The sequence below is a fragment of the Thamnophis sirtalis genome, unplaced genomic scaffold, assembly GCF_051295495.1.
Source record: "Thamnophis sirtalis isolate CommonGarterSnake01/CBP01778 unplaced genomic scaffold, rThaSir2_p1.2 scaffold_2, whole genome shotgun sequence".
In the NCBI taxonomy this organism is placed as follows: Eukaryota; Metazoa; Chordata; class Lepidosauria; order Squamata; family Natricidae; genus Thamnophis; species Thamnophis sirtalis.
The window spans coordinates 39,831,813-39,842,589 of NW_028261382.1; the positions used below are offsets into that span (position 1 = coordinate 39,831,813).

Genomic DNA, 10,777 nt, shown 5'->3' on the forward strand with positions numbered 1-10,777 from the left:
TGGATCAGGGCAGTATATCTGAATTTCCCAGGCCCCAGAATTCCCAAGAAAGCAACGGGACTTTTTGAATGCCTCTCTTCTTCTTCCCCACTGTTTTGGGAGGGCTCCTTCACCCATTGAGGGACTCTTGGGCCCACTTTAATTTGAATTTTACCGAATTTTCTCGCCCATCGGCCGAGGCTGCAGAAACCTTAAAACGGTGCCCACAGGGGCAACTGCTTAGCAGCTGGAAAAGGGGGGGTTTGCCACCCTCCCAAAGTGTCTCTGGAGCTCAATTTTGAGGCCTCGGGCGCCTTGCCACATCGTGCATCACCGAATAGCCACGGGAGCCAAAACATTTATGCTCTGCAAAAAATTAAAGACAGGAGCCAACTGTTTAATCTCTCCTGCAGGAAAACCTCGCTTAAAAAAATAGATGCGCCGAAGAGGCCATGAAATCGAAAGCTGCATCTCTCTGCAGCAAAACCAAGAATTCGGGTCTCCTCTGCACAATTTCCCCCCCCCCCCCGCAACGCCCCACCCCTGTTTTTTAATGCCTTAATTATTTCTTTCTAATCCAGGAGAGAAGCAATCTAGAACGAAGGGAAAGGGTTTCCTGCGTGAGCAGGGAGCTGGACTAGAAGACCTCCGAGGTCCCTTCCAACTCTGTTATTCTGTATTCTGAGCAGGGGGATGGACTAGAAGACCTCCGAGGTCCCTTCCCACTCTGTTATTCCGTATTCGGAGCAGGGGGCTGGACTAGAAGACCTCCGAGGTCCCTTCCCACTCTGTTATTCCGTATTCTGAGCAGGGGGTTGGACTAGAAGACCTCCGAGGTCCCTTCCCACTCTGTTATTCTGTATTCTGAGCAGGGGGCTGGACTAGAAGACCTCCAAGGTCCCTTCCAACTCTGTTATTCTGTATTCTGAGCAGGGGGCTGGACTAGAAGACCTCCAAGGTCCCTTCCCACTCTGTTATTCTGTATTCTGAGCAGGGGATGGACTAGAAGACCTCCGAGGTCCCTTCCCACTCTGTTATTCTGTATTCTGAGCAGGGGGCTGGACTAGAAGACCTCCGAGGTCCCTTCCCACTCTGTCATTCTGTATTCTGAGCAGGGGGCTGGACTAGAAGACCTCCAAGGTCCCTTCCCACTCTGTTATTCTGTTTTCCTTTTGCAGTTGACGAAGGACTCTCCCCCCCCACCCCCTAATCTCTGTTGTCTTGTTTCTTTTGAAAATTTGCCTCCCTGCAATCTAAATTTTCAAAGAAACAAAACCTGAATATCCCTTAACATAAAAATAAATAATAAAAAAACCTGACAGGAACTCTTTTCCTATCTTAATATCTTCCCAGAAGCACCGGTTGGTGCTTTTTTTTTTGCAAATCACACCCTGTCTGCTGCTAGTCCTCAAGGATTTCTCTCAATGCTACCCACGCTTTTCTAAACTCCTTCTCTTCCAATCTCCCGCTTGGCCAGCGCACTGCGGGGCTCAAAATTCATTCGGTTGCAAAGGAAAGGGTAGCATTTGTGCCCTGCAGCTCCGGGCACCTCACGCAGGGTTTCCCCTCCTCTACTTTTTAGCCACAACAGCCCTGCCAGGTAGGCCTGGCTCAAATTAGTTGAAAGGCAGATCTGAATGTAGGAAGACCCACCTTTCCCAATGCAATCTCTTATCTCAAGTTCCGAGAATATGCAGTTGTGGCCATTAGTCTATTTTCTAAAAAAACGTCCGTGACTCAGCAAAAGAGGAATTGGAATTCTAAATCAGAAACATCCCTGGCGAAGAATTTTAAAATGCTTTTTGAGGTTTGGGGGGCACATTTTGCAGGAGGAAAAGGGTTTGGGGCAGAGATTAGGGGGGGGGGAAACACCCCTTTGCAACAGGATTAGAGTGGTTTGGTTGGTGGTGGGTTCTCCCACCCCAATTCCTCTCTTTTTTCCTGCTTAAATTCAAGATCCTGCCTTAATTTAATATATTCCTTAAACGAGGAAAACAGATTGGGGGTGTTTTTTTGGGGGAGAAGAAGGTTTAAGACGGAAGGATTTGCTCAAGAGCAGCTGGACCTTTTCAAGCATTTGGAAACGCAGCCTACGCTCCCCTCGGCAACCTGAAAGGGGATGCAAAAATCATAAATCATAATAAAAATAAAACATTTGCAGATCTCAGCTCCTCGGGAAGGACTGGGAGTGGAGAGGTAGATAGAAATGCCAAATCCAGACCGAACCTTCTCAGAAGAAAACAGGTGAATCCAAATATGAATAATGATGATGATAGGAAAAGAAAGCTCGGGTTTTTTTGAATAATAATAATAATAATAATAATAATAATAATAATAATAATACAATAATAATAATAGAAAAAGGAAGGTTAACTTTGGAAATAGGAAGGAAACAGCTCATTTTAGCAATTAGAATCATGCTAATAAGGGGAGAAAAACACCCCAGTTTTTTCAATCAGCATTATAGAAATTATAGGAAAAGGCTCCCCATTTGGAATAACAACAACAACAATAACAATAACAATAATATAATGCCTCATCTTTAGGAATTACAGTGATAAAAACGATAGAAAAAAGCCTTTGGCATAATGCTAAAAATGCTAAAAATGCTAATAATAATAACCTGTATCAATCATTAGCAGCAGTCAATATTTGTGATACATTTTCAAATGTTCAGTTGACCGAGTTTCATGTTTAATGAATAACAGAGATGATGATGATGATGATGAAAATAATAACAATAACAATAATACGACTTTAGAAATTGCAATCATAAAAATTATAGGAAAAAGCTTTTGGGCATCAAAATAATAATAATAATAATAATCCTAAGGGGGGGAAAATTGTGATACATTTTCAAATGTTCAGTTGACTGAGTTTCATGTTTAATGAATAACAGAGATGATGATGATGATAATAATAACAATAACACAACTTTAGAAATTGCAATCATAAAAATTATAGGAAAAAGCTTTTGGGCACCAAAATAATAATAATAATAATAATAATAATAATAATAATAATAATAATAATAATAATAATAATAATAATAATCCTAAGGGGGGGAAAAAAACTCCTTACCTTCTTTAGGAATTATGGCCATACAAATGTCTGGAAAAAAAACCTTTGGCGTCAAAAATAATAATCGTATCATAAGAAATAAAAGCTCACCTTTGGGAATCAGCCTCAGCCGGGGAATATTTTGTGAGGCGCCGAGATAAAAGAATGCAAAAAGGCAGAAAAGGGGGAAACAGCCCATTTTTTTAGGGGGTGGGGAGGGAGGGAGTCTGGCTGAAATTCTGCAGAAGAAGGGGAACGTCAGAATGGCTGAAAATTCAATTCGGTCCTTGCAGATTCCCCTAAATGCAGGAGGAAGATTTGATTCTGCCTGGAGCCAACACCGCTCTGCGCTTCCCTCCCTCCTGTGATTTCTAATTTATAGTCCAATTAAATTCTATAAAAAAAAAGGTAGGATGGAAGAAAGAAAAAAAAGAAAAAGAAACGAGGATCCACCAAGAACCGGCTCCCTCAAGCGGCCGGCGGAAAAAGAGGAGAGCGGAGGGGGGAAAAAACAGGGATGTGTTGGTGAGAGAGAGAGAGAGTGAGTTACAGGCAGCAAATGAAAGGATGACACATGAAAAAACGGGATGGAAAATCCTTGTAAGAAGAAATTAAATATGAAACGGGGGGCTGGGGGGGGGGTTGTCATTAGCCGGGGGGGATCGCAAGCAGAGAAGGCCCTTTTGCAAAAGATGCAGGATTTTTAACATCATCATCATCATCATTATTATTATTAATAATTATTATTATTTTGGGGTGGTGGTGCTGAGTGAGTTAAACAAGTGAAGCATCTGTGGGGAATTTGAGATATAGCCAAATTTTCAGAGAGGAACTTTCCTTCCTTCCTTCCTTCCTTCCTTCCTTCCTTCCTTCCTTCCTTCCTTCCTGCCTTCCTTTCTTCTCTCCTTTCCTTCCTTTCTTCTTCCCTCTATTTTTTTCTTCCTTCCTTCCTTTATTCCTCTCTTCCCTTCTGCTCCCTTCTTCTCCTTCCTTCCTCCTTCCCTCCCTTCCTGCTGTCCCTCCCCCTTCCTTTCCTTCCTTCCTTCCATACAACTCTCACATTTCTTTCCTTCCCTTCCGTTCCTTCCTCCCCTCTCTTCTGCTCCATCCATCCTTCCTGCCTTGTTCCTTCCACTGCTTTTCTTCCCTCATTTTTCCTTTCCTTTCCCTTCCTTTCTTCCTCTGCTTCCTTTCCACTCTGTCCTTTATCCTTTCCTTTTTTCCCTTCTTCCTCTCTTCCCTTCTCTTTTTAATTTCCTTCCTTCTTTCCTCTGATTTTCTTCCCTCATTTCTTTCCTTCCCCCTGCTTTTTTCTTTCCCTTCCTTTCTTCCTGCTTTCTTTCTATTCTATCCTTTCCTTTGTTTCCCTTCCTCCCCTTCCCATTTCAATGCCCTCCCTTCCTCTGCTTTTCTTCCTTTTTTCCTTTCCTCTGCTTTTTTCTTTTCCTTTCCTCCTCTGCTTTCTTCCTTCCCTCTTCCCTCTCTCTCTCCTTCCTCCCTTCCCTTCTCTTTTCAATTTCCTTCTTTCCTCCCTCCCTCTTTTTCCCCCAATTCCCTTCTCATCTTCCTCGCCTCCTGCAGAGCACTTATGGGAGACCCCAGACTGAAATTCATCCTTTTGGCTTCTCCATCTCTTGTGTGTGTGTGTGTGTGTGGGATTTTCAGCCAAAAAAAAACCCCACTCGCTCGCTGGATCCATAATGTTCCCTCTTGATGTGTCATGCTTGTTTTGAGACGAAAGCATCTTGCCTTTCTCCGGGAGAGAGAGAGAAGGATTTTGAAAGCCTTGTGCCAATTCGAGGACCCCATTGTTCCTCCTCCTGAACGTCATCAGGGTAGCCCACCCACCCAATTTTTCTATAAGCAGCTGCTGGCTGGAATGAACGTTGAACCTGGTTCCCTATTTTTCCACGCGCAGCCCAGCAAGGATTCTGCCTCTAATTCGGTGCGTCTCGTTTAATTTAAAGTGTGTGAATTTCAACTCCCAGAATTCCCCAGCCGATGGGTGAATGTCACCGCCCACAGTTCCCAGCCAGGTGCAGGGACTTCAACTCCCAGAAACACCCCCCCCCCAATTAGCAGGTGTGTGGACTTCAACTCCCAGATTCCCCTAATCAGCATGCCTGGAATTAGATATTTTTTTTATTTTATTAAAAAGAAACTTCTACCAACTCCCCCGGAACTGCTCAATTGGACTACAGAGAGTGGATTTTGCTTTTGTGTGGAGATTTGGAGAGAGAGAAATAGAATTGCTCAGATTAATGCAATTAGAGGGAAGTTTCCAGGAGTAGTTCAGGAATATATTTAAAAAAAACAACACTAGAAGTTTCAGAGGCAAGAAAGAATGGGATGCATTTATTAATAAATAGGACGAGCGGACAAAATCTCCAAATTTTGGATACATCTGAATGCTTATCTTTTCCCCCCGTAATTACAGAATTATTTCCCTGTTTGTCATTTTCCTTGGGGAAAAAAGGTTTGCTGAGTATTTGAGTTTAAAAAATAAATAAATTGCAAGGGAGGTGTCACTCGATCCATTGCTAGGTTTTTAAATATATATAGATATATACAATACAATAGCAGAGTGGGAAGGGACCTTGGAGGTCTTCTAGACCAACCCCCTGCTCAGAATACAGAATAACAGAGTGGGAAGGGACCTCGGAGGTCTTCTAGTCCAGCCCCCTGCTCAGAATACAGAATAACAGAGTGGGAAGGGACCTCAGAGGTCTTCTAGTCCATCCCCCTGCTCAGAATACAGAATAACAGAGTGGGAAGGGACCTCGGAGGTCTTCTAGTCCATCCCCCTGCTCAGAATACAGCATAACAGAGTGGGAAGGGACCTTGGAAGTCTTCTAGTCCATCCCCCTGCTCAGAATACAGAATAAGAGTTGGAAGGGACCTCGGAGGTCTTCTAGTCCATCCCCCTGCTCAGAATACAGAATAACAGAGTGGGAAGGGACCTTGGAGGTCTTCTAGTTCAACCCCCTGCCTAGGCAGGAAACCCTATACCGTTTCAGACAAATGGCTGTCCAACATCTTCTTAAAGACTTCCAATGTTGGGGCATTCACAATTTCTGGAGGCAATATATCCTAGCTGTGACTCCAGGTGAGAGAAAGATGGTTTATTGGGGTGAACCAAAGACATGGTTGCAATTCTCAAACAGGCCCCCCTCAATTTATCCGCTGGGACTTCTTGGTGGAGAAGAACGAACTGAAGAGCTGCCACAAGGAGGAGGACCTCAAGAGTTTATCTTGGCTTTTGGGGCGGGGTTCTTTGTGGCTTTTTGGGGGGAGGGTCTCCGTTGGCCCACGATGGCCTTGTAACCTCGGGCGGGACGGGTCTCGGCGTGAATCACCTGGTGGGTGACTTTCCCCCGGCCTCTGCTGTAGAGGAAGATGAAGGTGAAGCAGACCAGGACGGAGCAGAGAAAGGGGACAGCCCCAATGGTCAAGATGCCCAGCCAGATGCTGGCGTGGAGGAAGTAGAGGGAGGAGATCGCCGTTTTATTGCGCAGACTGAAGTCCTTCCAGACAAGGGACTGGTTGAACAGAGGGACGAGAACCTGGAGAGAAGCTATCATGGAGTCATTGCCGGCCGCGTTGCTCGCTACACAACGGTACGTCCCACTGTCTTCAAGTAGGGCGTATTGAATCTTAAGAGTCCCATCAGGGAGGACAGTTGACCGGCCTTTGACGGTTGAGTCTAAGGTGATATTTTGAGGGCTCACCCAAGAAATACTGGGTGGTGGGTCCCCATCACTGCTACAAGTCAAGTTGGCCTGCTCTCCCTCGTGAACCACCATTTTCTGGAAGGTCTTGTTCTCAATCGCCGACTTCCGACAGGTGAAGTGGTGTGGCAGGGCGCTGGAGAAGTCATGGAAGACTTTCTCTCCTTCTTCTGAGCTGGTGGCACAGATGGGCAGCTGAGCCTCGAAGTTCAACCTCTGTCGCCGCTTCAAGATCCAGAGGAGGCGACAGTCACAGGCCAAGGGGTTTCGGTCCAGCCGAAGGACTTCTAGGTTCCCCACCGAGTGGAAGACTCTCTCTTCGAGGGTCCGGAGATGGTTGGCTGAGACGTTGAGGAGACGGAAGTGGACAAGGCCTTCAAACGCGTGGGCCTGGATGGTGGCCAGTCGGCCACCCGTAAGGTGGAACTCTTGGAGGCGGGAGAGATCCAGCAACTTCCTTCCATGGATCGTTGAGATGGGATTGTAAGAGAGGTCCAGGAAACGGAGATGGACCAGGTGCTTGATGGCCCTGTAAGGAACATCATGGAGATTGCATCTGACGATGTACAAGGAGATGAGGTTTAGGCCAGAAAGACTGTGAGGCTCCATAATTTTCAAGGAAGGCCACTGGTTGATCTCCAGAACTTTTAACTGATGGAGCTTCCGGAAGGAATAGTTGTGGAGGACTCTGAGGTCGAGAACGTTGAGATGAAGCTCCACCAGGTGGTGAAGGTGGGAGAGGGCCTCTGTTGGCAGGCTGGTGAAGTTGCATTTCTGCAGAGTGAACCTCCGGAGGTGATGGAGGCCTCGGAAAGCCTGACCTGAAATCAAGACCAGAGGATTGTCTCTGATGTCCAGCTTCCCGAGACCGAAGAGGTCTTTGAACGTGTGATCCAAGAAGACGAGGATCTTGTTGTCCCTCAGGTCAAGAACGGAGAGGTTGGGCAGCCCTGTGAAGACCCCGTCCGGGACCATCTTCAACTTGTTGCCCGCTAGTCGGAGGGTCATGATCTTCTGAAGGCCGTTGAAGGCCCCTTGTTCAATGTTGGAGATGACGTTGTAGCTGAGATCCAGCTCTTTGAGGGCTTGGAGTCGGGAGAACATGCCCTGATGCAGGCTACGGAGGCTATTTTGGCTTAAGTCCAAGAATTCTGAATCCGGAGGGATCTTCACCGGCACAGTGGTCAGATTCCGGCCGTTGCAGAAGACAACTTTCTCCTCCACCAAGCATTTGCACCTGAACGAGCAGCTCTGTCCAGATCCCACCAAGAAGGCCATCATCCCCAGAAAGACACGGAACCAAGAGGACCGCAGAGCCGACGAAGAGGGCCTGCTGAACATCTCGAGAACTTCCTCAAGCAACAGCTAAACGAACACAAAGACATCGACAGTTAGAAGACATCCACAAACAAGGAGGAGAAGACCTTCCCTACTGAAGCTGGATTTTGAACATCTGGAAAGTTGAACACTTGTAGTTGAAGGTGGATTTTTTCCACCCCCCATCCTGGACTTTCTTACCCAAATAAGCCACACCAAAGAAACTTTTTGGGTCTTGAGAGGAGTTGGGGTCCACCTATTCTCCAAATAACCTTATCCAGGAGAGAAGCCACCTTGGAATTAAGCTATTTCCTAACAGTGAGGACAATTCTCCAGTGGAACTGCTTGCCACTAGAAGTTGCGGGCCACTTGTCTAGGGCAGGGGTCCCCAACCCTTGAGACCTCCGGGACCCCTAAAATTCATCATTTTAAATCCCGCGGACCACTAATACGATCTTCCTAACGACCGGCTGGGCGGGCGTGGCTAGGCGGTCATGTGACTGGGTGGGTGTGGCCAGCTTGATGTCGCTCACGTCGAGGGGCACCTCTGCTCGCCCCTCCCCTCCCAGCCCCTCCTCGCCTGCCCACCCAGGGGCTCCTTAGGGCCCCAACAGGAATCCGTTGCCGGAGCTAAGCAGCCCCCAGGAGAAAGAGTTGGCGAAACAGCTCAGGTTAAATAGGATCTGGCCGAGGAGGAGGCTCAGCGGAGGCACCTCACTGAGGACTAGGATCATGGGCTTTCCAAGCAGAGGGAAGACCTGCGGGAGTGCGAGGCCAGGTGCCGGCGCCTGGCGGCTCAGCGGGCTGAGATGGTCAGCCAGTTCCAGGCCGGGATGCTGCCCCACTGAAACGGCTCTTCGCCACCAGCGTCGTTTCCCTCCAGCCTTCGCCCAAAGTCCCCCCACCAGGAGTCCAAAGCAGACCCCAAGTCGGATTTTCTGCCCCCCACAAAAAGACCCCGAAGGGGGAGACTCTCTGCAGCCACACAAGCCTCCATTGCACGTATCCATCCCCAGGGGCCGTAATTTGAGGACCCCTGATTTGGTGCAATATCAAAAAGGCAAATAATTTTTCTGCGGACCGCCAAGATTTTTCTCGCAAACCACCGATTGGTGATTGCTGGTCTCCTGCTCAAGCAGGGGGTTGGACTAGAAGACCTCCGAAGCCCCTTCCAGCTCCAACGATGGAACGCATAGATACATACCCCTACCTGTAAACTCCAGAACAAACAGGAAGGAGGAGAAATATATATATATATATATCTGCTAACAACCGATCTCTGTTGCCCCTCCATGCGCAGACAGCTTTGCAAAGAAATCTCCCGTATCCCACCCGGCCACTGCAATCTAATTTCTTTTAAGTAAGTCCTTGGCAAAATTCCCAGCGGTGCATTAAAGCAGAGGCGTCCTTAGCAGAACAAGAGGCCAGGAAGGGAGAGCCCACGGGCCGGGCAAGAGGGGCGGGGGGGGGGGAGGAAGAGGGGTCAGCAGAGGTCAGAACCGGTTGGACATTCATGCCAGAAGAGGGCTTGGCTATTCTCAGCACGGCCAAGTCCCCCTGGACTGAGATTTTGACCCCCTAGAAAAGAGGCTAAGACTGGAGGAACAGAATAACAGTCGGGAGGGACCTGGGGAGGTCTTCTAGTCCAACCCCCTGCTTGAGCAGGAGACTCTAGACCATCTCAGACAAAGAGCTGTCCAGCCTCTTCCTGAAATCCTCCAGTGATGGAGAAGGAAGGAAGGAAGGAAGGAAGGAAGGAAGGAAGGAAGGAAGGAAGGAAAGCAAAATAACAGAATAAAAAGTAGGAAGGGACCTGGGGAGGTCTTCTAGTCCAACCCCCTGCTTGAGCAGGAGACCCTAGACCATCTCAGACAAAGAGCTGTCCAGCCTCTTCCTGAAATCCTCCAGTGATGGAGAAGGAAGGAAGGAAGGAAGGAAGGAAGGAAGGAAGGAAGGAAGGAAGGAAAGCAAAATAACAGAATGAAGAGTAGGAAGGGACCTTGGAGGTCTTCTAGCCCAACCCTCTGCTCAAGCAGGAGATCCTAGACCATTCCAGAACATATGCTAGTCCAATATCTTCTTAAAAAGTAATGGGGCATTCACAGCTTCTGGTGGCAAGCTGTTCCACTGGCTAATTGTTCTCACTGTCAGGGAATTTCTCCTTAATTCCAGGCATGGAATGGTTTCCACCCATTGCTTCTTGTCCTGCCTTTAGGGGCTTCGCGAGAAGAACATTCCTGGCTTAATCTTGGCCTCGAAAATCAAACCACTTTCTTTCTCTCTCCTCACCACTTCCAAACCACGAACCCTAACAATAACACACACACACACACACACACACACACCTTTATCATATTGTCCTTAGCGCACCAACAAAAAAAGATTTGGGAAAGCTTCCGCAGGGCCGCTTCAGAAGATAAATCTTTTTTTTTCCATCGCCGAAAGTTTAAGGGCCGGAACGTGAAACGGCTCGCTTGCTAAAGCTCTCCAACATTTCCTAGCCAAGCGCTGGGATTGAGATGTCGGGGGTGTGACTGATGAGCTCTGGGAGGCCCCAGTGGGTAGATGCTGCTATGTAGCAAATTGGGGGGGGTCTTTAGAGAAGTAGGAAAAGAAAAAGTGTTTTGGGTTAAGAAAAATATATTTTAAGGGAAGCAGAGACAGGGAGGGAATAAGAAAATATCCTGAAGGGT

General features: G+C 47.4%; 1 protein-coding gene across 1 annotated transcript; it reads right to left on the reverse strand.

The window, feature by feature from the left end:
* Positions 1–6,278: 6,278 nt before the first annotated feature.
* LINGO4 (leucine rich repeat and Ig domain containing 4) lies at positions 6,279–8,108 on the reverse strand. Its single transcript, XM_014056430.2, has one exon. The coding sequence runs from the start codon at positions 8,106–8,108 to the stop codon at positions 6,279–6,281; it is 1,830 nt and encodes a 609-aa protein (XP_013911905.2).
* Positions 8,109–10,777: the final 2,669 nt, after the last annotated feature.

Coding starts and splice junctions, on each gene's coding strand:
- LINGO4 (XM_014056430.2), bottom strand. CDS start 8,108: ATGTTCAGCAGGCCCTCTTCGTCGGCTCTGCGGTCCTCTTGGTTCCGT.